The sequence below is a fragment of the Tenrec ecaudatus genome, chromosome 5, assembly GCF_050624435.1.
Source record: "Tenrec ecaudatus isolate mTenEca1 chromosome 5, mTenEca1.hap1, whole genome shotgun sequence".
Taxonomy (NCBI): Eukaryota; Metazoa; Chordata; class Mammalia; order Afrosoricida; family Tenrecidae; genus Tenrec; species Tenrec ecaudatus.
The window spans coordinates 103,445,709-103,473,191 of NC_134534.1; the positions used below are offsets into that span (position 1 = coordinate 103,445,709).

Genomic DNA, 27,483 nt, shown 5'->3' on the forward strand with positions numbered 1-27,483 from the left:
ATTGGATTTCATTTTTCTGGGCAGAAGGTGGATTGTAGACATGACTTCATCCCAGGCAAAATGTCCTTCCTTCGCCTGCCTGGCAGACCATCACTCTGACATCTCTGGACTCCATGTGGGGAAACACAAGGACAAAGCCAAGATTTCAGAGACCAGACCCTCCTGTGTGCAGCTCAAGGCCAAATTTTCTTTTTTATTGATGGCTCAGACTGAACAATATTATTTAAATGGCTCCCACAGCATGCAGCCACGAATTACGTATAAGGAGAAAGTAGATTAAAAGGCCTTTAGGAATGGTTATAATTCAGAGTTTTCACTACAAAGACAGAATGCAACGTAGAGAAAGCTCCTTGTTTCCACAGCTGAGAAAACTTTGTTCTGGGTTAGGATACATGCACGTGTTTTCAAGAGGTGGGGGGTACAAGTAAATGTATGTCTCCTAAGAGCTTTAGGTGAGTGAGGCTCTACTCTGTTACATGCCACATCGGGTCGCACAGAAGACCTGCCCTTTAGAAATCTTTGTCAGTTCATTATTTTGGTTTGTCATTTGTCTTCCACTAACTCTTCCTTGCCCTCTTAGCCCTGTACTTAACACCCACAGCAGCCATGGGAGGTGGCATGATTTCTTTTGGACAGTGGTTAGTCCATCAAGCATATGGCTACCAATTCTTGTGGCTGTGGAGTTTTATCTTTGATTGACATTCATGAATTTTCTCATTTCTACAAGCTAGTCAAATTTATCTGAAGCAGTATGATTTGTGGTCCAGTTCACTGACCCAGTTTGTACTTAAGTTTAAGGGAAACCAATTCAAACAAAGCACCTGGGAACCACGTGAAGAAGGGGGTCCCATCTTAGGTCAGGATGGCCAATGGGAGTTGGAGAAATAAGCCTGGTGCAGTGTGTTCCTGCAGGTATTCCAAAACCTGGGGAGGTGGTTTTGTTCTCAGTTCAGTAGGTGGCGCCCTTTCACCTGGTTCACATGGACACTTGAAGGGCATTCTCTCCTGGCTCTCTCTTGCCTTAGAAGGCACCATGTTGCTCACAAGGAAACATAAATCCCTGGTCGTTTGTCAAGTTGTCCTCAGTGTTGGAGAGACAGTGGCATGGCATGGCACTTTGCACTGGTTAGGCAGTGCCGGCACATACCAGCCCAGGGCATCTATGGTCTGCTTTGTTCTGGCACCAGTTATACCCCTTGAGCAAGAGCATAGAGGAGCTAATGAAAGACGGCCATGCCATTCAAAAGGCTGACCCTGGCCTATAAACTAGAATGCATAGACTTAACTTCTGAACACAGTAAAGGAGAGAGCTGATGTCCACATGCATGCACACACACGTATTAATATATATTAATGTGCATGTTAATATAATGTAGAGGACATCAAAAAGTTTGTGGAAGGATTCCATTATCTTGCTATTAAATTTTCCACGACATTTTGAAGTCCCTTCATATATGTGTGCCTATATATACTTCCAAATACACAAATATACATATTGCTATACATATGGGCAAGCTTCTTTAATTTGTGATGTCAAAGGAATGAACGAACGAGGTATGGGATCGCTTAGGCAGAAAGCTTGGAAGCAGAGATGTGGCTAGAGAAAAGAAACCCTCTCAAGTGGGAAGAAGCAGGAGCTACAAGAGAATTGAGTAAAGAAATAGAAGAGTTAAATAAGAGCTTCTATTAACTTGACATTTCTGACTGCGTTGTGCTATTTAAATGCCTGATGCCACTTAAGAGATGGAGTGAGTGCGTTCAATAGGAAGAGTGTCTGCGCCCATTTTAATGTTCAGCGAGCACACTGACTCTTTAGATGGTGGTGCTTGATGAGTTGAATAATCGAGGTGATTAGTCTGGTCTGCCTCTGCAGAAGCATAGTAGTTCTGTGTGTGTGCTTGTGATTAGTCCTTTAATGAGTTTATCCCGAATCTGTTGTGATGTGGATTGCAGCCAGCCCTTTTTTCTATGGGACCACCGAGTGGGCTTGAATGGTCACCTTTTAGATTAGGAGTTGAGGGCAGACTGCTGTGTCACCGGAGGACCTAGTTTACCTAAGACTTCACTAAAAATAGGACCACACCCTTCCATTAATTTTCTATTTCATAGACTCCTGCTAGGCATGACTGATTGGCTAAAATGAATTCATTGGCTTTTAAAAATATATTTTCTAAAGTAATAGTAAATTTTCCCAAGGTTTAGGATAAAGTGCTCTCTTTCCTTACGAACTAACTATCTTGTTATGCCTTTTGAGCTCCTCATAGCTCCCTTGGAAGATCCCCCAAACCAAGCTCACTGCCATCGATTCAACTCTGACTCATAGTGACCCTCTAGGACAGGGCGGAACTGGCCCTGTGGGTTCTGTGACTGTAACTCTTTACGAGAGTAGAAAGATGGCCTCGTCTTTCTCACACAGAGCGGCTGGTGGCTCAAACTGCCTTGTTGTCAACAGCCCAACTTGTAACCTCTACGCCACCAGTACAGTTGCAGCAGTTCAAAACCACCAGAAGCTCTGTGGGAGGAAGACCCGGGCATTTGACTCATCGACAGGGGGTCGCTATGAGTTAGCATTGACTTGACGGTAGCAAATTTGGTGTCTTGGAATAGCTTAAAGAGTCCAAGAGAATATTTCAAGAGACACACTCTTTAAAGCGATTCTAAGACAAAATATGCACACACACACACACACACAAAATCTAGTGCAACTGTATTAACACTCTAAGTTCGATCATTATTTTCAAAAGAAAATTTAAATTCTATCTTAATAATACATATCTATACAAAAATTCTTGATTGAAAATTCCATTCCTGTTTCGGAGATAAAAATGTCTATTTGGATTTTGTGGCAGCTGTTGTAATTATATAAGCAACATCTGATATGAAGTATCAGTCTCCCTATTGGCAAGGACATTGAAGTCTAAGAATTCCACCGCCACCCCATACACAATATGCTAAATAAGGTCCCGTATGAGAAAGTGGCGTAGGGGCTTTAGTAAACTCTACCGTCTTTCTCAATAACCCCAACCAAATTCACTGCCATCGAGGCCGTTCCCATTCAGCGTGACCCAGGTAGGACAGGTAGAACTGCCTCTAGGGGTTCCTAAGATTGTAAATCGTTATGGGAGAAGAAAGCCTCATTGTTCACCCTCAGAGGGGCTTGTGGACAGCAACCCCGCACGTAACCTATAAGACCCCCCCAGGGAACCACCTACCCTCTTTCTAGGTAGGGCAGATGTGAGCTGGAAGGCTGGTTATTCAAACCCACCCTTTGGAAGGTTGGCTTGGCTTTGGAAGATCTGTTTCCAAAAGGTCACAGCCGTTGACAACCCTGTGGGGCAGCTCTTCTCTGAACACGCATGTGGCCACCACTGGCCAGAGTGGACTCATGGCAATTCACGACACAGCAATAACCCCCAGCTGTGGGGGTTGGTTAGCAAACTGGGTGGCTGCTCAAGCCCGCACTATCAGGAAGAGCCCTTTCCTATCTCTCTGTGGTGAAATCTTTCTCCTGAATGACTCCCCGCCTGCCCCTTGGTGTGGTGCCCTCTGCCGAGGAAAGCCTCTGGGTTAATTCAAGTAGAGTATGTTCTCTTTGCTTTGCAGCTGGTGTAGAGAGGGAGTCTGGGACAAGTGGATTGAATCAAAAGGGAAACTGTCTGCTTCACCGCGGATGGCCCATTTAAAGTAAACTGTTTAAATAGTCTCCAAATCGCCTATTCTGTATGAAGTCATACAGGATGCCCCCTTTGGGCTGTCATTCTCCTTTAGGTGGGTTGCTTTGTGTGCAGTAAGTTTTAATGCCATGCCACCTGAAACCCCATATGTGGGCCTCTTGGTTTCGGTGCACAGGTGGCAGCCATCCCTACCTTCAGCATTCTTTGCTTCTGCCTCCAGAAAGCCAGTGCTAGCACCAGAGGGGGCAGCTGTGAAGACCAGAGCTTAAAAATGGCTCCAGGGACTCCAACAGCAGCAGTTAGCATTGCTTGTGCATGTGCCACGTGCCCATCCAGATGTCTGTGATTTGTATGTATCTATTAGCTGATGCGGGAGTTCTTGATTGGCATAGGTGATTAACACATGACCAACTGGTTGGAAGTTTGATCCCGAAGAATACTGGAGCTAGTTTCTGGGCTCATACCCAGGACGAGGAAACCGATGCACACAGAGAGTCAGTAATGTACCTGAACTGCTAAGTATGGAGCAGGAATTGTAACCCGAGTGATCATGAACTCCAGAACCCATGGACAGATCTAGGGAGGAAAAATTCTTGCCAATTCTGTGCCTAGAAAATTTAAGGTCAGTTTATCCCAGACAATAAATAAGCCAGAAATGACTTTTTTTGGAATGCAGGTTCTACCTTCTGGGGCAGTATTTTTACCTCCTTAGGTGCACATTTTACATTCTGCTTTGAAACTGAGTCAGGTCTTCCCCCCCCCCCCCCAAAGCAGCTCCCCCTGGCAATGGGTGACAAGGGAGGTCCTTTTGAGAAGAGCCTGACCCGGGGCCTCTGGGCCATGGGTTTCTGACTAACTGCTATTTACCCCAGAGAAACTTTCTGCTCCTAATTGATTGTCTTGGTATCCAAGAAAACGGTGTTTTTTTGAAAAGCTTGAAATACAAAACATTGTATTTCAAATGGGCTCAACTAAGTAGAGGAACTGTAGGAATCATAAAAATAATTTAGACATCTTGAGGGCTGTGGAGGAGAAAATCATGGGGAGCATTTAAAATATCCATATTTGGTGATATTTTGTATACATTTCAGAAATGACATGTTAGCTCATAGTCGAACTTCAGACGACATTGTGAGGGAGCATGGGAAGCTCTTAGATCTCTTTGCTGACCTCCACACAGCTGCTAGCATCATTTTTGGCCTCTGACTCCCAAACACCGTCCGATTTGGCATGTACAGAGAACCTCTGTTTCTGTCCTGTGCTGCATGCATCCTTGGAGCCTCGGGGCCACTCGCACATCACCATAAGGGGGCAGCATTCTGATAAAGGCGCGTGACGTGACTGATGGGAGCTCCTGGGGTTCCCCATCCCCTGGGACCTTGTGCGGGAATTGGACTAACACTTCTGACTCTATTAGCAGTGTTCCTTCGTGGGAGCTGTTTTCGTTTCAGTTATTTCCACAAACCTCGTCTTCCCACAAGCCTCGCAGTAAATGGATGGATGCTGCAAACAGCACATAACCCAAACTCACTGCGATTCAGTCCGTTCGGAGTCACAGTGACCCTGGCTTTCTGAGGGTTTCTGAGCCTGTAACTCTTTCTGGGAGCAGACAGCCTCAGCTTTCCCCTGTGAAGCAGCTGGTGGGCTTAAGCCACCAGCCTTGGGATTAGCAACCCAATGCTCACTTGGCATGCCACCAGGCCCCCTTAAGCATCAGATTAAAAAAAAAATGCCATCAAATAGGCAGCCAAAGTTCAGGCCTGAGATTCCGTGAGGAATACAGGGGGAAGTGTGTTATACATAGTGTTGGATTCATAGAGAATTTCTGAGATGGACAGTGCCTGCTCCTTACAGCTATACTACCTCTTCTGAGTTTATATGGTACCACAGAACCCAACATATTACTTTTCAGATAGATCAGTTTTATTTTATTTTTGTATTACAAGTGCTCATTGCCAAAGAACCCCATAGCTCTGTCCTCCCCCCATTTCTTCCTCTCGAGAGGCACCTCTGTCACTTCTTATAGCTGATTACTTGATAATCCCTCTGCGCCCTTCAGTGAGGTGTTCCGTTGCTCCTCACTACTCCATTTCCGCCCCCACCCCCACCCCATCACGCATGTGTCCCCTTCCCAATACCCATGATAATTGGTATCCTAACTTCAGCTACATCTTCATTTGTGTTATTAAATCTATATTTGTTAATAGGAGCTAAGCCTTATAGATTACCTTATCGTTCCTGTAGAGTATGCTAGTGTTTCTTGGATTCATACTTGCCTTATTGTTACCCGCTCCCGTCTCCCTAAAAGGTAATGAAATCTCTTTGTAAAGCTCTCAGATACATCAGGCTTCCTCTTAACTTATCTTCTGGAAGCAGCCTGTCTGGGAGCCCTTTGGTGTGCTCCAGTGGTGACAGGGTGATCTGTCGACTGCGCTGGGTGCACAGCTAGCTCCTGAGAGCTGTCGGTTCCCTCTGTTTCTCTCCTGTGTTGGCTCACCTGTCTTCCTCTCCCTTGGAGTACACCTCTATTGGAAGCATACTTTAGATACTCTAGCAGCTTCCTGAGAATAAGGTGTGTAGGAAGTCAATTTTTTTTTTAAGCCTGCATGTCTGAAAGTGTCCTTATTATATATGAGTCTCTCTCTCTCTGTCCAAAAACTTGTAGGATCTTGTCTTTGCCCTCAGGGTTCTAACTCTCATTGATGTGGGTCAGTTTGTATCCATCCAGTATGCTGGGATTTGTGGGCCTATTCAGTCTGGAAACACATGTCCTCTTCAGTTCGGTGAAATTTTTTCGAAGTTTTAGAGACTGTTTTAAATGATCTTCTTTGTGTTCTTTTCTGGAATTTCTATTATTTGGGTGTTAGGCCTCTTGAACAGGTCTTCAGTTTTTTTCCTTCTCCTCTCTTTGTGCCTTGTCCCAATCCCCATCTACTCTCTGGGAGATTTCTTCAGCTTCATATTCTATCCTTCTTATTAAGTCTCCTTTCTGTCCTGTCAGATCACAATGAGTCAGCTTCAACTCAATGGCAATGAGCTTGGTTTGGGGTTTATTCTTGTAGCTCATTCCAAAGTCAGTGGTTCAGGCCCACCAGTCATCCCACAGGAGAACGGTGAGGCTATGTGCTCCCGTACAGGTTTACAATCTTGGAAACCCTATTAAGGTTACTATGAATTGGATTCAACTCAATGGCAGTGGGTATTCTGATTTTAGGGCTACAATAAATTCTCTTAACTGTCGGTGTTTGCATGAATGCTTGTTTTCTGACATTGCCTTTCCCTTGCATGGTCATTGTCTTCCAGGTTGCGTTTTGCTGTTTATTTTGGTCTCTTAGTTTTGCGGTAGGGTTTTTCAGAAGACGTCTGGAGGAACCTTGGTTTGTCTGTAGGCTGATTGGGAACTCTGAGTGTCTACGTAGGCTTTTCTACCCAGGAGGTTCGCTCTAGGCTGATGGTCTTAGTTACTTAGTGCTGCTACACAAGAAATTCTTTTCTTACACTGATAGAACCTAAAAGTCCAACTCATGATGTAGGCCATACTGAATCTTTCCTTGTTCGTAACCTCTGGGGCTTCTTGGTGATCCTGCCATAGTATCTGTCTTACCTTCTGTGCATGTGTGTACACACACTATCCTGTACAAAGCTCAGAAGTGATTAGGTTTAGGATCCACCCTACAGCGATGTCACTTCAACTAAATGATTGATATATTATGTTAGGCTACATTGTGGGATATGATTCTATTACACTGCTTTAGATTTAACATAATTGGTTTGCTATTAGCTCTTACGTTAAGGCTGTTAGTTTGAACCCACCTGACAGTACAACAGAAGAAAGGGCAAGTCAACTGTGTTAGTCCAAGTAGACTAGAGAAACAAATTCATTGACATGCATATGTGTATAAGAAAGAGCTTTATATACAAGAGCAATTGAATCTTGAGGAAACATATGAGTCCAGTCCAGATCAAGTCCATAAGCCTGATATTAGCCCATATGTCTGAGACCAATCTGTAAATTCCTCTTCAGATTCATGCAACACATGTAATGATGCTGAGTGCACGATGATCACAGGCCAGTGGGTGGAAAGTCTTGTGGATCCAGTGGCAGTAGAGGCATCTCAGTGCTGGCAGGGGTCTCTACGTGGCTCCTTTAGCTCCAGAGCTCTAGGGTAGCTCCATGTGTCTTGTCAACAAGAATGTCTCGGAGAGAGTGAGTGAGTGTCCCACCTCCAGAGAGCTATTTATCTCCTTAGCACCTCCAAATGAGGTCATTGAGCTGAGACCTGATTGACAGGTTAAGCTCCATCCCTTCACTCTTAAGTCTCAAGTTGACAACAGATTATGTAACTACCACACCGACACAGCAAAGGACTAATCTCTCAAACACTACAATACCTCAAAAAGGAAAAATATATATATATATATATAATCAAGAAGTATGCAAAGAACATGAACAGAAACAGTTCACCTCAAATATATTCAAATGGCTAACAATAATAAGCCATGGGGGAAATGCAAAGTAAAACAATAGTGAAATATCACACTACACCAACAGTAATAGTTCAATTCAGAAAATCGGAAATCAACCACTGCTGGAGAGGGTGTGGAGAGATTGGAACTCTCATACACCACTGGTGAGTTTGTAAACATGTATAACTATTGTGGGATATGACATGGCATGTTTTAGGCAGGGTTTTCTAGAAAAACAAAACCAGGACACTTAGGATTATATAGATAGATAGATAGATAGATAGATAGATAGATAGATAGATAGATAGATAGATAGATAGGTTTATACAGTGAGAAGGAATATAACAGCTAATTAGTCTACACAGCAATCCAGAGGGCTCAGTTCAACTCACTTTCATGGAACAGTTAATCTACCTGAAGTCCTTTGACTCATGTGGGCTGCTGTTTCCAAGGTTAAGGAAGCAGACAGCTGAATCTTTCCTCCGGCAAGGCAGGCAGAGTCTGCCTGAAGGCAGCAAACAGCAGGGTGTGTCAGCAACAGTCAGTAGCTCTGGAGCTTAGTAAAGCAGGCCTGGATGGGATATCAAACTCAAGTAATACAAAGCAACAGGATCCATCAACCTCAAGCTATGTACTCACCAACTGCATGGCAAAGCAGGTCTCAAAGGAGCCTCAAGCTCTAGCTACATGATCCATGAGTTGGCTTGGCCCACAGGTAGTGTTGCACACAGGTTGAGGCAGGGAGCTGGCTAATGCAGCACATGTTGGTTCCATCACCAGAGAGCAAGAGAGATGGGCTCAGCCCTTGCAGAGCCATTTATCTCTTTGTCCTCCAATCATACTTCGACCTGTTTAATCCCACATGTTCCTATTGGCCAGCTTGGGACAAGAAACCTAATTATCACATGGCATTACCTACAACTAGGAATGGAAATTCCATATGCTCTAGCAATAGATCAAATTCCATATGATCTGTGCTGGTTATGTACACTAAGGAAGTAAGAGACGTTGCACACATATTTCCATCTTCATCACAACACTGTTCACAGTAGCAAGAAGCTGGAAACAGCCCAAAAACCCACAAGTAGAAGAGTGGCTGAAGAAACTGGTACATGCACACAATGGAACACTCTGCATCACTAAATAACGATGAAACCACAAAACACCTCATGACTTGATTAGATCTAGAGAACATTATACTGAGTGAAGCTAGTCAATCACAAGGGACAAAAGACTATATGAGACCACTGCTCTAAGGACAAACACTAAAAATAAAGACAGGTAGTGTCTTTCAGATCATGTAGTCATTCAATCCAGCCTTCCAGGCAATGAAGTGGTATGACTGTCGAAAGCTTGTAACCCATTTGTACATCTTGAAGATCACTTCTCTAGGGGAGGCCTCCCCACAGCTGGAGAGACGTCCACAATGGGGCAGCAGGGTGGGGTGGGGACGTGGGAAATAACTCTGCTGTGCATATGCGCTAAGGAAATAAGAGACATTAGATTCACTTTCAGTTTGTTCTAGTTTTTTATTATTTTCTTCTTTCGTTTGGATTGAGGTTTTCTGTGTTTTTATTTGGTAATTGTTTTGTTTTGGTGTTTTATTCAGTATGATTTTCTCAATATGAAATCTAGGACAGGTAAATCTATAGGGACAGTAACTAGATTAGTAGTTTCTTAGGGTTATAGCAGGAGAGATTGGGGGCCAAAGGAGAGCTGATAACAATGAGTACAAAATGAAGAGAATGTTCTACAGTTGATTGGGGTGATGAATGCACAAATCTTTTTTAGCTGTTCCTTGTGTCCTTATTGTATGGACGCTCTGACATTGGTGTTCAGTATGCTCTGATGGAGATTCATGACCAAGAGGAGTCAGTGTGTGCGTGCGTGTGTGTGTGTGTGTGTGTGTAGTCCCCTTATCTCAATAGTATTTTAAATCCTAAGCCATTGGCTAGTTTAATGATACTATTATTAAAATTATCTATGGAAGGCATGGAAGTTACTAATATTATCTATCAAAAATCTTATAATGCTGCTCCTAAAGTAGAACCAAACCCAAACTCACTGCCATTGGAATCAATGCTGACTCATAGCAACCCCCTGGGGGTTTCTGTGACTGTAACTATTGGGAAGAGTAGAAAGCCGAGTCTTTCTCCCCAGGAGCTTGTGGCGGTTTTGAACTGTGGACCATGCAGATGAGTGATATATATGCCCTAGATATATAAATGGATTTTGAACTCACACTGAACCATAAACCCTAACCTAAGCATACTCAGTTCTTATGATCCATCAGTGTTCAATCCTTACCCTCATGAAGGGATTACTGAAGATACGGGTGCTATAGCTAAGTGTAGTGAAGAAATTTAATGGTGCCTGGCTATCAGAAAGAATAGTGTCTGGGATCTTAAAAGTCTTTTCATAAAACAAGCAGCCATCTAAGTGAGGTGTCAGCTAAGCCCATGCAGAAGCAGTACACACCAGCTTGAGTCTGTATGATCTAAGGATTATAAATAATAATTTTACTTATAATTTATAATTCGAGTATAATCTAATATCCAAGTTAGAGAAAGGAATTTCATTAGGACTTAAATTCTGAGTTCCTGCTTTGCAGAAGACTTTGGATGACAGGGAAAGCCCAAAATTGATTTGCAAAATGCCCACAGAGAGTGAGCCTCCGCTGAATTCTCTCATATCATTGAGCAGGGATGTGAAGCCTTGCCCTAAGGCAGAATATATCAGAAAGTGAATTAATGTGAATGCAGGTAGGTTAAATTTGAACATCCTATCATTTGTTTTCCCATTTAACTAATTCATTTGTTTTCGTTTTTATTATTTTCTTTTTTCCTTTTTTTTTTGGACTGAGGTTTTTCTGTGTTTTCTTTGGTTATTTTTATTGTTGCTTTGGTATGGTTTTCTTTATAGATTTACTAGCAGAGGCAAATTTGTACAGATAGTAGTAACTAGATTAATAGTTTCTTAGAGTTATAGCAGGGGAGGTAGGGGGAAGTGGGGAACAACGATTACATAAATGAAGAAAATGTTCTGTGATTGTGGTAATGATTGTACAGCTCTTTTTAACATATTCAAACCATTGAATTTTATGGTTTTTGAATTATATGTCAATAAAACTGTTTTAGAAAAATTAGAAGAAAGGACTGCCGTGAGTTGGAATCAACTCAGTGACAATGGGTTTGGTGTTTTGCTTTTTAAATTACATTATATGCATTGCATTAAATCACATCTATAGGTATAAGGGTTAAGATTCTAGCATGTGTTCTAGAGGGGCACGATTCAGTATATCATACTGATCATTATTTTTTTAGGTGCCATCAAGTCAGTCCTGACTCATAATGGCTTGATGTGCAACAGAACGAAACACTGCCTGGTCCTGTGCTATCCTCCCAGTTGTTATGTTTTGTCCACTGATGCAGCCATTGGGCCAGTCCATCTTACTGAGTCTTACTCTTCGTTTCCTTTCTTTTTTTACCCTGTACTCCACTAAGCACGACTCTGTCCACAGATTGATCTCTCTCAACAACTCGTCCAAAGTACGTAAAAGGAAGTCGCACATCATCACTTCTAAGGAGCATTCTGGCTGTACATTTTTCTCAGACAGACTTGTTTGCTCTTCTAAAAGTGTACATCAATTTCAGCATCAGACTTCAAATGTGTAAATTCTTTGCTAATCCTCTCTTCTACTTCCAGCCTTTCACATGCACAGGCGTCAAGTGGAAATACCACCCTCTAGGGGTCAAAGTGACATCTTTCACAGGCAACCTCCATGTCAGTGCTTATAGGTTTCTCTTTGGCTGGGTGCTTCAGTCACCTGCCCAATTGTTGAAGGCCTGGTGGTCAGCCTTCTGGGAACCGAGTAAAGGAGGGTAGCCTCCATGTCCAGTGTGAGTGTGCTCATCCAATCTCATTCTTTCAATGCTGCAGTTTTCCCCAAACCCAGACGCCCTCCCTTTTGCTGTCCTAGAAAATGAATTTCCAGTTATTTGCTTTGGGGGAGGGGGTGTTGGGGCACGTAGCAGGGAAGAGGAAAGAGTTATCCAGGTATGTAGAGTTGGTGTTTCCATCTGACTACTTCTTGGACAAATGTTCAGCCAGTTCTACTTTGTTTGGAAACTGCCACCCCCAGACCTTTTGGGGTTTGGGGGTCTCAAGTAGTGGTTCTTGTCTTTGCTGCTGCTAACTTAGAATTCAAGTCTGCCGTGTCATTTGCCACTTTTCCATTAGCATTCTAGTTTCCTAAATTTCGTGGCTGCCATTTCTTCTTATATTATTTCTAATCTTATTGGTTCATACTTTAAAATAAAGGCTTTTATATCCCTTTAAGGAATTTTGGGAAGAAGTAAAGGCAGCCATGCTTTTGATCTTCCATTTTTCCTTGAAAGTGTCATCATTCCTGGTTATTTCTTTTCTGAACTACCAAGTGTTTCTTAAAGGCCGAACCCTATGGCTTACTGTTAACACTCCAACTCCAGAGCAAGGATGACTGAATCATAGTCCTTTGAAGAAAGGTATTTAATTTGTGGGGATTCTTTGAAAAACAAACCCCAACCAGATTTAGCATCCTTCAGTTTCCACGGCCTTCTTCAGTTCTTGTTGTGTTGCCCTGTCCACAACCAAAGTCTTTAGCAAACATCCGCTGTGAGGCATGGAGGGTGCAGAACATGAGGCAGTTGCAGGCAGGTGGGAAAATGAGGGAGGTGTACAGTGTGTCACATCAGATCCCTGTCTTGCTTTGTAAAGCCAGTTGTGATTGTCCCCACTCTCTTCTTGACTTTGGATGAGAATGGCAATTCCCTTTAATGCTGTGGTTTTCCTTCCAGCCCACTAGAACTATTCACATTGTTGGAGTGGCTCTGAGAGGTAGCAAGATTAGGGATAAAGAGGGGTGTCTCCACTGAATGCCTGAGCTAAACAAAAATTAGATGGTCATGCCATAATAAAAGGGTTGAAAAGAAACCAGGCACACATTAGACACCTATGGGGACAATCCAAAGCTGGGCATGTGCAGAATAAGGTCACCTAGACACAGGTGAAGGTCAACTTGGGCATGCACACTAGACACCAGCCACATGATGTCAGACATGTGCCTGAACTCAGCCACTAAGAACAGCCAATGCCCTTAACCATGCCAGCGCCCTCCTCTACACATGGGGATAGGAGATGGTCAGTAGCAGAGACTGAGGGCAGGCTGCTGTCTTTCAAGTTGGAGCGTGGGATCTCTCCCCTGTGTGAGGCACAGTGTGCACTGCAGGGCTCGCACTCTCTCTTCTTCCCTTTTAGCTTCCGACACTCCTTTTTCTACATGGTTTCTCTCTCTCTCTCTCTCTCTCTCTCTCTCTCTCTCTCTCTGTCTCTCTCTCTCTCTCTGTCACACACACACACACACACACACGAAGCGGACAGTTTAGTCATGAACTCTCCCATAGCCCCCCTGCCATACGGCCTTGCATGCTTTCCAGAGATAGCATGTACACTCTGAACTGTATTGTATTACCTGAAGCATCCCTTTCCCTCATGAAAGGTACTTGGATGACATAAGTGCTTCTGCCACGTGAATTCTTTCAGTGTTGAGAAGCAAGCAAACAGGGGAAAACCATCCCAGAAACCTACCAGCACCCTGGGTTTGGGCCATATCTTTAAGAAGGAACGTCCCCCCAACTTCTCAGTAGGAGAGTGTGATATCAAGAGTGTCCGTCTGACTCTAGAAGCCGGATGATGCCACAAGCACATCGGAGAGAGTAGCTGCCTCCAGAGGGGTTTCCTGCAATGCGGAGCACACGCTTCTGCATATCAAGTATTGCTTCTAATAGCTTCTGAACTTCAGTTGCACTGTATATTGTATTTTTCCTTGAGTTTCAGTCTTTGTTTTCTATGTAAATTTGTCTTGTTCTTTAGAGGAGTCCTGTACTGTATTTCTTTGCATCTGAGATGTTAGAACATCAGGGGATAAATAAATAATGCTCCCAATTGCCTTTCTGAGGTCAAAATTAGTTGAGACACAAAGGAGCCAGGAAGATGAAGATAAAATCTAACGATTGTTATTTATTTTTACTGATAAAGATTGTGTGACGTCTGCTGGCCAATATGGGTGTGTTAATATTTTGACCTTGAATTTGACATCTTATCTACTGACTAACCAAATTGGACAACCACAGACCACTTTATGGGTGTTTAGCTCTGTACAACTGAAAGTAAGAAGATTAACTCACTCAACAGAATTTGTTAGGGAGCTGAAAGAGAAGCCAGGGTGTTATTCTCCTCATGGCAGTTCTTCTCCTTGAGAATATTAGACATGGAGAGTATGTTCCAGGTGATATAAAGTGACACAGATTCCTTATAAGGTACATTATCAATCTATAGCAGATGCTTGAAAAAACAAACAAGATAAAAAATACTGCATTAGTCAAGTTATGTGACACACTTAGATTTTAAGAATATTAAAAACAATTTAAGTGCCTCTTAACTGAGAGAAATACTGGGTGGCAGGTTGTCAATCATTCATCCTGTGATGAAAGGCTTCTCCATGACCCAAACAAAGTAAGGAGCACAGCTAGACTATGACAGGAAAGCCACTCGACTCCCACGTCTGTTATACATGAATGTGGTCCTTGGCTCCTTGCACCTCTCTGGCTTGTTTTCTGTCTGCTCAATGAGGAGTGGTGGCCGAACAGTGACCAGACAAAAAGAACAGATGTAGTTTCAGAGTTGGGACTAAAGCCTGGTTGTCTTGCATGTTTTCTACTCTATCCATTGTCACTTAACTCGAATTACATTTAATAGGCAATAGTGTGGTTACAGCATAAATGAAAGAAAAACTCAATAGTTAAACTCACTGAGTCCTTTCCCACTCATAAGCACCCTGTAGAGTGGGGTAGAGCGACCCCTGTAGGTTTCTAAAACTATCACTCTTGACAGGAGGAGAAAGCCACGTCTTTCTCCCACCATCACAGCACAGACATGATTATTCATTTGTTCGTGTCTTCATTCATTCAGCAGACACTGGCTGACCACTTTGTTATGCCCAATCCCATGCTGGGCCATGAGAATAGACATGATATGTTCTTATCTCTGTGGGAGCACGCCACCTGTGCCCTCCCCTGTTTCCAGCTGTGAGAGGTCACCGTGCGACTTTTACACCTTCACTTGGAGACCTTCATCCCGATCCCTGGAGAAGACCCCAGCTTCTTTGGCTTCCCTGAAACTCACGCCCATCCTCACCTTCCCCTGAGACTGAACCCCTTCTGTCAGCCTGACAAACCACCAAGAATGACCTCTGACCCACTGAGCACACAGACTCTTTGAATGGCTAAGAAGAAATAAGGGCCACAATCACATCAACCTCATCTTGGTTTTTCTCTTGTTGTTTCTAGGGTGCTCAAGCTGGCACTACTATGTTACCATGCCGATGCCAGCCTCCACCTTCACAATTGCAGTGGGATCATGGGCAGAAATTCAGCCAGAGGCCTGCTCATCAAATGATCTGGCCGCAGAGACAGCCTACCCATCCAAGGCTGACTTCAGGTTTGTGTTTGGGAACTTGCTGCCCAGCAAACACTTTGGGGGAGCATTGTGATGCATTTCTTCCAAGCACTGGAAAAGCGAGTCATCCCTACTGAGAAGCTAAACCAAAGTTGTGATTCATCAACCTAGGAAAAGCCCTCCTGGGCAGGAAAGAGAGGAGAGAGGCATAAATAGGGGCATATGGTTTCTAACAGTTTTATTTTGTTTGTTTTTAAAAATATATACATTCACTTTATTGTTGTTCATTTTGTTTTTTCTTTGTATTCAGAAAAGAAAAAATGAAATCATGAAAATGAGTTGTTAGATCATGGATTGAGGTAGAGGTCCATATAGGCTTCTGGTGGTCATTTTAAACCTTCAAAATGACACTACCATTTTTTACTTGCTGGCATTTGGCCAGACACAGGTGGCAGCACTTTCCAGGTGTAACAGTTTCATTGGCACATAATTTACCTATCATAAAACTCAATCGTTTAATCGTTCAGTCATATCAAGGAGAATTGTACAATCATTACCACATCAATTTTAGAACATTCCCTCCTTCATGGTTAAACCCTCCCTCATGGTTAAATTGCTTTAAAATGAGTTGTGCAATCCCTGCCCCTTCCACCTTCATTGTTGACTCCCGAAATCCTTTTTCTCCCTATTGCCCACCTACCACCTCTACATCCTCTATTAGCCCTTGTGTCAGTTATTCTCTCTCTGCATCCACTCCTCCTGTGCTTCACAAACTGGGAAACCCAAAAGAAACAATAAAAGGCCATAATCAAAATAATGTGGTAAGGATAAAATGATATAAAGACAAAAATACAAATAATGAGTAAGAAAAAATAAGAACCTCATTAATATTCAAAAAGTTAGGTAAGAAATTTCTGTCACGGAACAAGTAAGGGCATACCTGTACCTAGACCATATTTAGGTCAGGTCCATATTAGGTAGGGAACTCAACCGGCCAAGCATTGAGTTCGAGCCAACATAATCAAGGTTACCATGGTTTCTGTCTGTTAATAAGGCTGTTCGAGACTCTTGCCTGTGGGTAGAGTGGATCTGCCAGCAGCTCAGTCTGACTAGATACTCTGCAGGTGGATTTTGGGCTCCCACGGCCCTCCATAGTCTTCTACAAATTGGATATGCATAATTTTAACTCCAAAACTTTTCCCTTCACCATATTCGATCATATAAGCTGGCGTGCTTCTTCCGAGTAGACTTAGGCGACTCCTTGCTTAATGGCTTGCTTGTTTGAATACAAACCTTGAAGACCTAGACACTATTCTTATTGGTAGCCAGGTACCATCTACTTTCTTCACCACACTTTGCTGTAGCACCCTTATGTTCAGTGATCCTCCCATGAAGGTGTGTGGAGCAGGGCCGTGTTATCAGAACTCACTGTTCTTGAATTGGGGCTGGCTTTATGTAGGAACCCAGACTCCATCTGCTTGTCTGTGGGGTTTGCACATCTTAGGTTTATTTTGATGGTCATAGCATGACAAAATCACAACCTATAAGATCAACTGCATCAATAGCAGCCATAAACCAACCAGCACTCCAACAACCAAACCACACACACATACCCAAAAAGGAAGGAAGGAAGGAAGAAAAGAAAGAAAGAAAAAAGCAAGCTACAAGTAGGAAGGCAGAAACCCATATAAACAAAGTACAGCATTGTCAATCACCTCTCTAGTGGATAAGTCAATTGCACTATTATCATCATAATCAATTTTCCCAATGACCCAGCACTCCAGACATTGTTGGCATGAGGAGTCAAGGCGAGTACAGTTCCACCTTGAGCCACAAACCACCAGTTTTTCTCCCACACAGGTGAAATATATATATATATATATATGCATGTAAATATTCTTTATAATGCTTGGATTTTATTCACAGCAATTAATAGGCATACATACATAAACCCCTCATCCCCTCTCTACACAGGCTCTTCGTAGAAATACCTCACACAGGAGAGGCTTCACTAAGCTCCCAAAGAAAAGTTACACTTTCAAATCTCATAAGGAAATTTTAAGCAAAGGAGTAAATGTTGCCAGTCCAGGTAGATGCTGTGCTAGTTTCTTGTGAGGGAGTTCTAGGGGTTGTGATCAGTGACACTTCCTTCAGTGAGGGAATACTACTAATATGCCTCTGCCCTGGAAACTCAATGACTTACAGGTGAAATAACGTTAGAAGAATCCTCAGATTAAACACCTCTGTCCCTGCCCCACCATCCCCTACCCACACACATACCTTTTCACTTGGGTTTTCAGGTTCCCTTTGGAAGAAAAGCATAAGTTTTGAAAAAGAAGCATCTAGACTGATGAATTGCTCGCTATCCACCCAGCTCTTTTGGCTCCAGTGACTGCTGTTAGCACCGCATATACACGGCCAGGCTTCCCTCCATGGAACTGGTCAGCCTCATTTGAATCACAGCATACCATGATGCTTCCACAAGGCCCTTAGGTTAAGGGAATCCTGCTGGGAAGGACTCTGTAAACTTTCAATTTAGTAGCAAGTTCTTCTTTATAATGGATCAGGAAAAAAACTGACTGAAACTCTAAAAAAATTAGGATAGGCTCTTGAGTATTTATATAGCCTTCTAGATGCCCAACTGTGCCTGTGTTACCTGGTGCTGCTTTAACACAAATGTCACATGTAGGTAGCTTTCAAGGATAGGACTTAGTTCCTTGCAGTTGTGGAGGTTAGAAGTTTGAATTCAGGACCTGGCCCTAGAGGCAGGTAGATCCTTTCATGTCTATTTCAGCTCCTAGTAGCTGCCAGCAATTGACATAGTGGGTTATATACTGGACTGCTAATCATAAGGACAGCAGTTAAAAACCACCCGCCACTCTGCACAAGAAAGATGAGACTTTCTATTCCCCTAAACATTGACAGCCTCAGAAATCTACAGGGACAGTTCTACTCTCTCCTTTAGGGTGACTGAGTCAGAATTCACTTGATAGCAGTAAGTTTGAGTTTTTTGAGGTTTGTAGATGCTTCTGTCTCCAACATCTGTCTTCCACTTCCCTTTTTGCATGTCTCTGTGTCTAATTGACTCTTTACATGACTCAGAAATGATTAGGTTTAGGATCCACCACACTTTTTTCGTGATCTCATATGCATAAGAAAAAGGTCCCTGTTTCCAAACATTGGCGTGTTTACAGGTACAAGAGTTAAGATTTCAATGCCTATTTGTTGAGGGGGGTGGGGCACATAATTCTAATCCATAGCAAGTTATTTCTTGCTTTGGGAGCCAAAAAACAGGAAGACGGGAATGCACATAGAAGCACCAATGGATGCTGAAATTGTGTGGTGTTGCATCATGGTTCATCCCTGGAACTTTTAGAAGCGGCTCCATTTGGTCAGTTCTCCTATTTATAGGAAGTCACTTCTGGTGGAGAAAGCCCAGGATCATGGTACAGATGGTTAGTTCATCCCTGAAAAGGAAAAATATGTAGTCTTAGTAGAAATCCATTTAGTGTTAGCTTGCTTGCTGCAGTGACCATAGGGAGTGGTGAGTTTGAAGTAGGATGCCGCCATGCCCTCTCTCTCAAGGCAGACACATGATAGTGCCTGAATTTGCTCATTGGGAAAGAGGAGATAATTGCCAATTCTTGTTTCGTAACTTGCTTACTTTAGTGTCTTCCCAGAGCTATGTATGCAGAATATCCTAGATCCCTGGTTCTCAACCTGTGGGCCATGACCCCTTTGGGGGGTCGAACGACCCTTTCACAGGGGTCGCCCGATTACTAACAGTAGCAAAAGTACAGTTATGAACTAACAATGAGAATCATTTTAGGGTTGGGGGTCACCACCACATGAGGAACTATGTGAAAGGGTCGCGGCACAAGGCAGATTGGGAACCACTGTCCTCGATTGTTTTTAGGGACCTCCAGTATGTACTAGTGGGAGAAGAGAGGTGTGAGCAGAAGTCACATATTTTACTTTCATGCAGGAGCATATAATCACAGTGGAAACCCTCTCTCTCACACTCCCCCCTTCTGCTTCTCTGCTCATTGAACAAGCATTACATTATGATTGCGGGCAGCCTGAAATTCTGAGAGCCCTTGAAGAGTCACTTGAATTTACAGTAGACTGAGTCTGAGCAAGGAATAAACTTTTTTTTTGTTTTTTGGTGGGGCGGTGGAACGTTAGAGTTGCTTTCTATTGCGACCTTTCCTGAGTTGACAGCATATTCATTGGATGTTTGAAAGCAGATCTTAATCTAGATAGTCTCTCTTTAGTACTAAGGACAAGCCTATCTGAACTGTCGGCATCATGATGTCCATGTTGCAGATAAGTATAATGAGGTTCGGAGAATACCTTGCTCATGGTCAAATATCTAGTGAGTAACAATACTTAGATTTCCATCAAAGCCTGGCTCTTCGAAAGGTGATTTAGCAGCTCATCTGGGTACTTTTAAACCAACTCTGTGTTTGTGCCATTCCTGTCTCACGTGGAGACTGATGCACCTTCTCACCTGGAGATCCACTACCATAACGGAGCCACTGTTGGATGGGTTATGTTGGAACAGTAAGTCCACATTAGAACAGGGAAACAGAACTTGTGAGCACTGTTTTTTGCCGTTGGTATTGGCTCCATATGTCTCTTTGGACAAAGCCTTATCTGTAGAATGGTTTTGTATGTAGCTTCTCAAATTCTTCATGGTCAACAAATGCTTGGTTCCTTGCCTAATGACTCAGAATTGATCAATATTTTAGGGAAGCATATCACGTATATATGCAATTATATTTATATCAGAGGATGGGGGAAATAGATCTATGTGCATATATTTATAGGTTTAGTATTAAGGTAGTAGAAGGACATTGGGCCTCCAGTCAAGTATTCCCTCAATATAAGAATACTTTCTTCTATTAAATTGGCATTCTATGATACTTACCGTCCTGACACAACCACTAAAGACAAATGGGTGCATAAGCAAATGTGGCGAAGAAAGCTGATGGTGCCCGGCTATCAAAAGATATAGCGTCTGGGGTCTTAAAGGCTTGAAGGCGAACAAGCAGCCATCTAGCTCAGAAGCAACAAAGCCCACATGGAAGAAGCACACCAGCCTGTGCGATCACAAGGTGTTGAAGGGATCAGGTATAAGTCATCATCAGAACAAAAAAAATCTTACCATAGTGAATGAGGGGGCAGTGTGGAGTGGAGACCAAAGCCCATTTGTAGGCCTCTGTAGATCCCCTTGCAGAGGGGCCTCCGAGAGGAAAGGAGCCAGACAGGGTGTGATGTAGCAACGATGAAAAATACAACTTTCCTCTAGTTCCTAAATGCTTCCTGCCCCCGCACGATCATGATCCCAATTCTACCTTGCAAGTCTGGCTAGACCAGAGGATGTACACTGATACAGATAGGAACCAGAAACACAGGGAATCCAGGGCTAATGATCCCTTCAGGATCAGTGGTGTGAGTGGCGATACTGGGAACATGTAGAGGGAGGGTGGGTTGGAAAGGGGAAACCGATTACAAGGATCTACATGTGACCTCCTCCCTGGGGGATGGGCAACAGAAAAGTGGGTGAAGGGAGACGTTGGACAGGGCAAGATATGACAAAATAATAATTTATAAATTATCAAGTGTCATGAGGGCGTGGGGAGCAGTGAGGGAGGGGAAAAATGAGCTGATGCCAGGGGCTTAAGTGGAGAGCAAATGTTTTGAGAATGATGAGGTCAATGAATGTACAAATGTGCTTTACACAAGTGATGTACGTATGGATTGAGATAAGAATTGTATGAACCCCTAATAAAACGATTTTTAAAAAAGAAAAGAAAAATGTGTGCCTTGGGAAGACTGGAGGAAAGCACAGAAAGAAGTTCACTATTTTGTTCTTGTAGCCATATTCCTAAGAGATACAGGGTTCCAGGCTGCTAGCCTCCCTCACCCATATCCACGCCTTGCTTACCACAGGGCCAAGAGCACACTGGAAAATACTGCTAAAGGCTGGCGGTTCAACTCAACAGCCACTCCAAGGGAGAATAATGAGGCTCTCTGCTCCCATAAAGATTTATAGCCTCAGAAACCTTATATAGGATAGTATGAGGTCAGAACTGATTGGCGGGTAGTGGGTTTGGTTTGGGGAGGCAAGTGGACTGAAAAAGAGAGTGGTCAGAGTGCTCAGCAAAATCAGATGGGAGAGGATGGGATTGAGAGTCAAGGGTGCTGCTTCAGGGGAGTCAGTCTGTGCCTCCATGTCCCTCCTGTTCCTAAGGTACGATGACTAAGTGTTCCCTTCATTATCAGCAGGCTTGTCTGTCAAAAAAGGTATTGCTGATACAATAACAGGTTACATTTTCTTTTTTTGATCATTTTATTGAGGCCTCTTTCAACGCTTATTACAATCCATGCATCAAGTGTATCAGGCATATTTGTACATATGTTGCCTTCATTCTTTTCTAGACTACTTTTTAATGAGCCCTTGGTTTCAGCTCCTCTATTTTCCCTCTTCTCCCTCCCCTACCCTTATGACCCCTTGATAGATTATAAATTATTATTTTCATCTCTGACACCAACCATTGTCTCCCTTCCATTATGATTTCTATTGTTCTTTCCCCTGGAGGGGGATGTGTGGTTGTGTGTCGATCATTGTGATCGGTTCCCCCTTCCTCCCCTCACCCGCCCCTTCCCCCTACCCTTCTGGCATCGCTATTTCCAATCCTAATCCTGGGTTGCATGTGTCGTGAGCGCTCATCTCTTATCTACACCTGTGCATCTGCTCCAGTCTAGTCCGAAGTGAGAGGTATCACAGGGGTCAGGGTGGTGGGGGGTGAGGAAGCCTCAAGGAACTATAGGAATATTGTGTTTCATCGGTACTTTAGGTTACATTTTTTTAGTCCTGCCCAGTGCTTATGCTTCTTATGTGCCATCTGTAGTCATTAGCTACTACATCTCTGGCTCTAAGCTCAGTTTGCCAACAAAGGTGCTCTAAGTACCAGCCACAGCGGTGTTTTTGGTTACACCCACATCTGGTCCTCCTTGCCTTTCCCAAACCCCTTTCAACTTCAAACCTTCCTAAGATCACCAGTTTTAATCCACATAAATGTAACTTTTACAGGGCCTTATAGGCCACAAGCTTTCAGTTGCCTAGCGTGTTCATCTGGGTCCCAGAAATTTGGCTAGAATATTGGTCACTGAACTTTTGATCACTGTTCATGTGGGCTAAATTATAGGGAAAACATTCTCCCTTCCAGCTTCAGTCCCACACACTCTCCAGCCCATGCTGGGTGAACATGTTAGTAAGTACACTCGTTAGAGGCACTTAGATAAACTGTTAAGAGTTTATTAATTTTATTAGGCTGCAGTAGAACCTTCTTTAACCACATGGGAGTCTTTGTATTATATTTAACTTCTAAAGGCCTTTGTTAAAACATTGTCTTCACTTTGGGACCATGCAGTTTAAGCACGGCATGGAAACTTGGATAAAGTCCAGAGGAACTCAGCAAAAATGATTAAAGGCATGGAAAATCGCTTCCATGAAGAAGAAGAAGAAGAAAGAGCAATAATGTTATTCACTCTAAAGAAAAGAGTGGAGGCAAGCAGAGAGGGTCATCTTTATAGTTAAGTACAGGCAGTCTCTGCATGACAAACCAGCTACATTCCTAAATCTGCCTTTAAGCAGAATTTGTATGTACGTCAGAACAGTTAGGCACAGCTTATATTTAATGTCACGTTGTCAAATGACTGCTTAATATATAGTATCCAAGGGTAAGTCATAAGGTATTCCTACTTGGGTTCCAGTTCACACATGCGTGGGTTTATCCCAAACAAAATGTATTTAAACACATCTCTGCAATCAGTGGATGGCTGCAGACAAATTAGTGCAGTAATGCAAGGGACTTTTAAAAGCTCATGGCAAAATTGCTTTATCTTTTCATTCCATTTTCATAAACTTTCAAAGCCCATTTGTACATTTGTCTGAGGAGCCCTGGTGGTATAGTGGGTTCCATGTTGGGCTGTTAATCACAAGGTCAGCAGTTCAAATCTACCAGCCACTCTATAGGAGACAGATAAGGCTTTATAATCCCGTAAATATTTACAGTATTGGAAACCCACAAGGGCAGTTCTACTCTGTCCTATAGCGTCCCTTTGAGGCAGAATTGACTCAATGGCAATGAGTTGTACACTTGTCTTAGTCTAGTTAGGGCATCATCAAAAATAGGGATACTTTCATGTTATAAAAAATGAGTTTGAGGACAGGACTCATATCAACAAAACCCAAATGAACATCTTCATAAAAGCACTGACATGTTGCAACAAGTTTATGAGAATGCTGCCCCATAGAAGAGAGCACTTTTTAGATGGCTCAGATGGTTTGAAGAAGACATCAGAGAGGAACCAAGAGAAGGAAGAAACTGTGGCCCAAATCCAGAAACTAGCAGAAGACTGTACAAAGCCATTGCTGCTATGGCTACCCAAGTTGGGATCTCCCATGTCTTAGCAGTTTCCATTTTAAATACACATCTTGTCCTCAGCAGGTGTTTGGCTCAATGGATATTAAATACATTGCTTGAAGATAAGCTAATACAAAGGACTGTTGTTGTTGTTGTTGTTTCATCAGTCTTTTAAGTAAAATCTAAGTGAATGGCAATTTTATGGGACAAATTTTACCTGGGAATGATTCTTAGATTTATCAGTACCGCCCAGAGAGCGATATGCAATTATAAAGGAGGCTTTAGGGGCCTCTTCTGGTCCAGCTCAATTGAAAACAGAGAAGTCAGCTCAGGAGGCCATGCAACTACTTTCGGGCATTCCAAAGGGGTAATCTGAAATTCATCTTTTTTTAAAAGGACACAAGGCAATCATAGGAACTTAATGTGAAGAAGTTTTAAGAAAACTGAAAATTGGCATCAGAGGGTAAAAAAAACAGCTAGGAAGTTGTACTGAGGGATTTTTTTCTGTCACCTGCTCATTCTTACAAGAGCAGCAAGGTCTGTCTGAGAATTTTGTTGAGAAACTTTATCCCATTCACCCGACAGCCCTGAGATTAGCCTTTCAGACTTCTTTTTGTTTCAAACTTAAATAACATTTAAAAGGAATACAATTTGAGTTCCTCAAGGGTGACCAAACTGACATTTTCATGTGGGATGAATTGAAGAGCACAGAATTCTTTCGGGAAGAGTCCGTATTATGGGCACATTGCTTTCCGAAGCATATAGACAGAGAAGGGGGATATGCCAAGAACAGTAGTTTTGTATTTTGAAATATTTTTTTATTTAATGAAGGTTTGTTTGTTTTCCCCTTTCTCCCTCCAGCTTCCCCTTATCCTCTTGGTATCTCTATTCTTATTGTTGGCACTGAGGGGTTTATCTATCTTTAATGAAGGTTTTTATAATTTTATAGCATTACTTAAAAAATACCCACCTATTTTATTGGCACTTCATCCATATATCATCCATATATCATATAGTACAATCCTATCAAGAAGAGTTGTACAATGTTCACCACAGTCAATTGTAGAACATTTTCTTCTTCTTTATACTCATTGTTAGTAGTGTAACGTTTTTTAATTGTGGCGAAAATATAAACAACAAAACATTCTCCCATTCCACAATTTCTATATGTATAATTCAGTGCCATTGATTATACTCTGTATGTTGTACAACCATTATTGATATCATTTTCCAAATTATTCCACCACCGTTAAAACAAACTCAATGTCCCCTAAGCAAAAACTCTTCCTTTTTCATTCATGATTATCATTGATCAACTTTGGCTTCTTTCTTTCTTTCTAAGTAGTTTTCACACTTTCATAGTTAAGTGTTTGTTTTGTTTGTTTTTAAATCATTTTACTGGGGACTCTTACAACTTTTATCACAATCCACACATCCATCCATGTGTCAAGCACATCTGTACATATGTTGCCATCATCATTTTCAAAACATTTTCTTTCCACTTGAGCCATTGGTATCAAGCTCATTTTCCCCTCCCCCACTCTCCCTCGCTCATGAACCTTTGATAATTTTTTGTTCATATCTTACACCAAGGTCTATCTCCCTGCACCCACTTTTCTGTTATCCGTACCCCCTGGGAGGGGGTTATATCATTGTGACTGGTTCCCCTTCCTCCCCACACCTTCCCCTTAAATGTCAGTTGAGTTGTTGTTATAAAGAGTTTTATATACATCATCACAATCAGTTCTAGTGCTCCCTCCCCCTTCCCATATCCATTGTGCTCCCCCCCATCCCTGATAAATCATTGCATCAGTTATTGTCTCTATGAATTCAACTCCTTCTGGGTTTCACAAACTGGGAAACCTAATAGAAACAATAAAAAAACAAAATGAAACAAATAACAATAATAATATAAAGATAAAGAATAAAGAGTAAGAAAGAAAAGACTATTAGCAATATTTTAAAAACCAGAGAAGAGATTTCTGTTGTGGAACAAGTGAGAAATATTTACGCCTACGACAAATTCAGGTTGGATCAAGAGGGAGGTGAACTGACCAAGTATCAGATTATACCATGGTTAGATCCACCATAATTAAGTTCACAGTGATCTCTGTCTGATAATAAAGCTGTATGAGTCCCTCGCCTGTGGCTAGAAGGGACCTGCGAGCAGCTTAATCTGACTAGATACTCTGTGGATGAGTTTGGGGCTCCCACTGTCCTCCATAGATTTCTACAAATTGGGTGTTTACAATTTAAGCGCTGATGCTATTCCCTTCATCACATTTAGATTTTGTTATCATCTTTGGATCATACAGGCTGGTGTGCTTCTTCCTTTTGGACTTAGTTGATGTCTCACTTAGTTGACTGCTTGTTTGAATGCAAGCCTTGAAGATCCCAGACACTATTCCAGTTGAAAGCCAGGCACCATCTGCTTTCTTCACCACACTTTACTGGAGCGCCCTTATCTTCAGTGCTCTCTTCATGTAGGCGAGTATCGAGCAGGGCCATGTATCACAACGAACTGTTCTCATTTGGGGCTAGAATTACTCGGGAGCCCACGATGCATCTGCTTGTCTCAGGTTTTGAATGACTCTGGTTACTTTGGCAGTCATATTATTAGAACAACAAAAAACATACAAAACAAAGGAAAAAGAAAAACTATTGATCATCCCCCTGGGATATAAGACGATTGCATTGAAATATCACTAATTTATCCAATGGCACAGAATTTACAATACTGCTCATATGTGGGGTTTATGCTAGTATAGTCCAACTGTGAGCTGCCATCCATGAGTTGTTGCTTAGTACAGATTAATTTCTTATTTGATTGGGCTCTGTTTACATTGAGCATGGGGGTTGGTGCTGGGGAAAATTTCCTTTGACATTCCATACAAAGACAAATCTTTGCTTATCAGATTAATACCTGTCATATTAAGGCAAGGAAAGCACCACTAAATATATGGTGGTTCTGGGCCCCCTTTCATTGGGCGCTTACTAAGCCAGGGGCCCCACCCTGGGTCCAACAACCGCCATTTCCACAGTCTTAGAATGGCCATCCTTTGCTGCTTTTCCCATCAGGGTATCTCAGTCCTAAGTCCACAGTCAGGGTTCCACATTGAGTCCTTCTGGTGTGGCCCTTGGGGGAAACTTGTGCCCTGTAAGGCCAGCGTCTAAGGTCATCATAGCATTACTTTTTGACTTACCCTCATGTAGTGTACCATTCTGTGCATGAAAGCCAGGAAAGGAACTCTTCTAGATCTATTATAATCATAATGAAAAGGCGCCCTGGTGGCACAGTGGTGAGGCTGCTAACTGAAAGGTCAGCAGTTCAAACCCACCAGCAGCTCTGTGGGAGAAAGAGGTGGCAGTCTGCTTTCATAACTGTCAGCCTCAGAAATGCTGTGGAGCAGTTG

The 27,483-nt window shown here is 42.6% G+C and overlaps 1 protein-coding gene across 3 annotated transcripts in view; it reads left to right on the forward strand.

Moving 5' to 3' along the window:
* AOPEP (aminopeptidase O (putative)) overlaps positions 1-27,483 on the forward strand; it is a 502,851-nt gene that overhangs the window by 76,953 nt on the left and 398,415 nt on the right. For all 3 annotated transcript variants that reach the window (XM_075549788.1, XM_075549790.1, XM_075549789.1), the window contains exon 4: positions 15,527-15,677. In XM_075549788.1, coding sequence (XP_075405903.1) covers positions 15,527-15,677 — 151 coding nt within the window. The remainder of the gene's footprint in view (positions 1-15,526; positions 15,678-27,483) is intronic.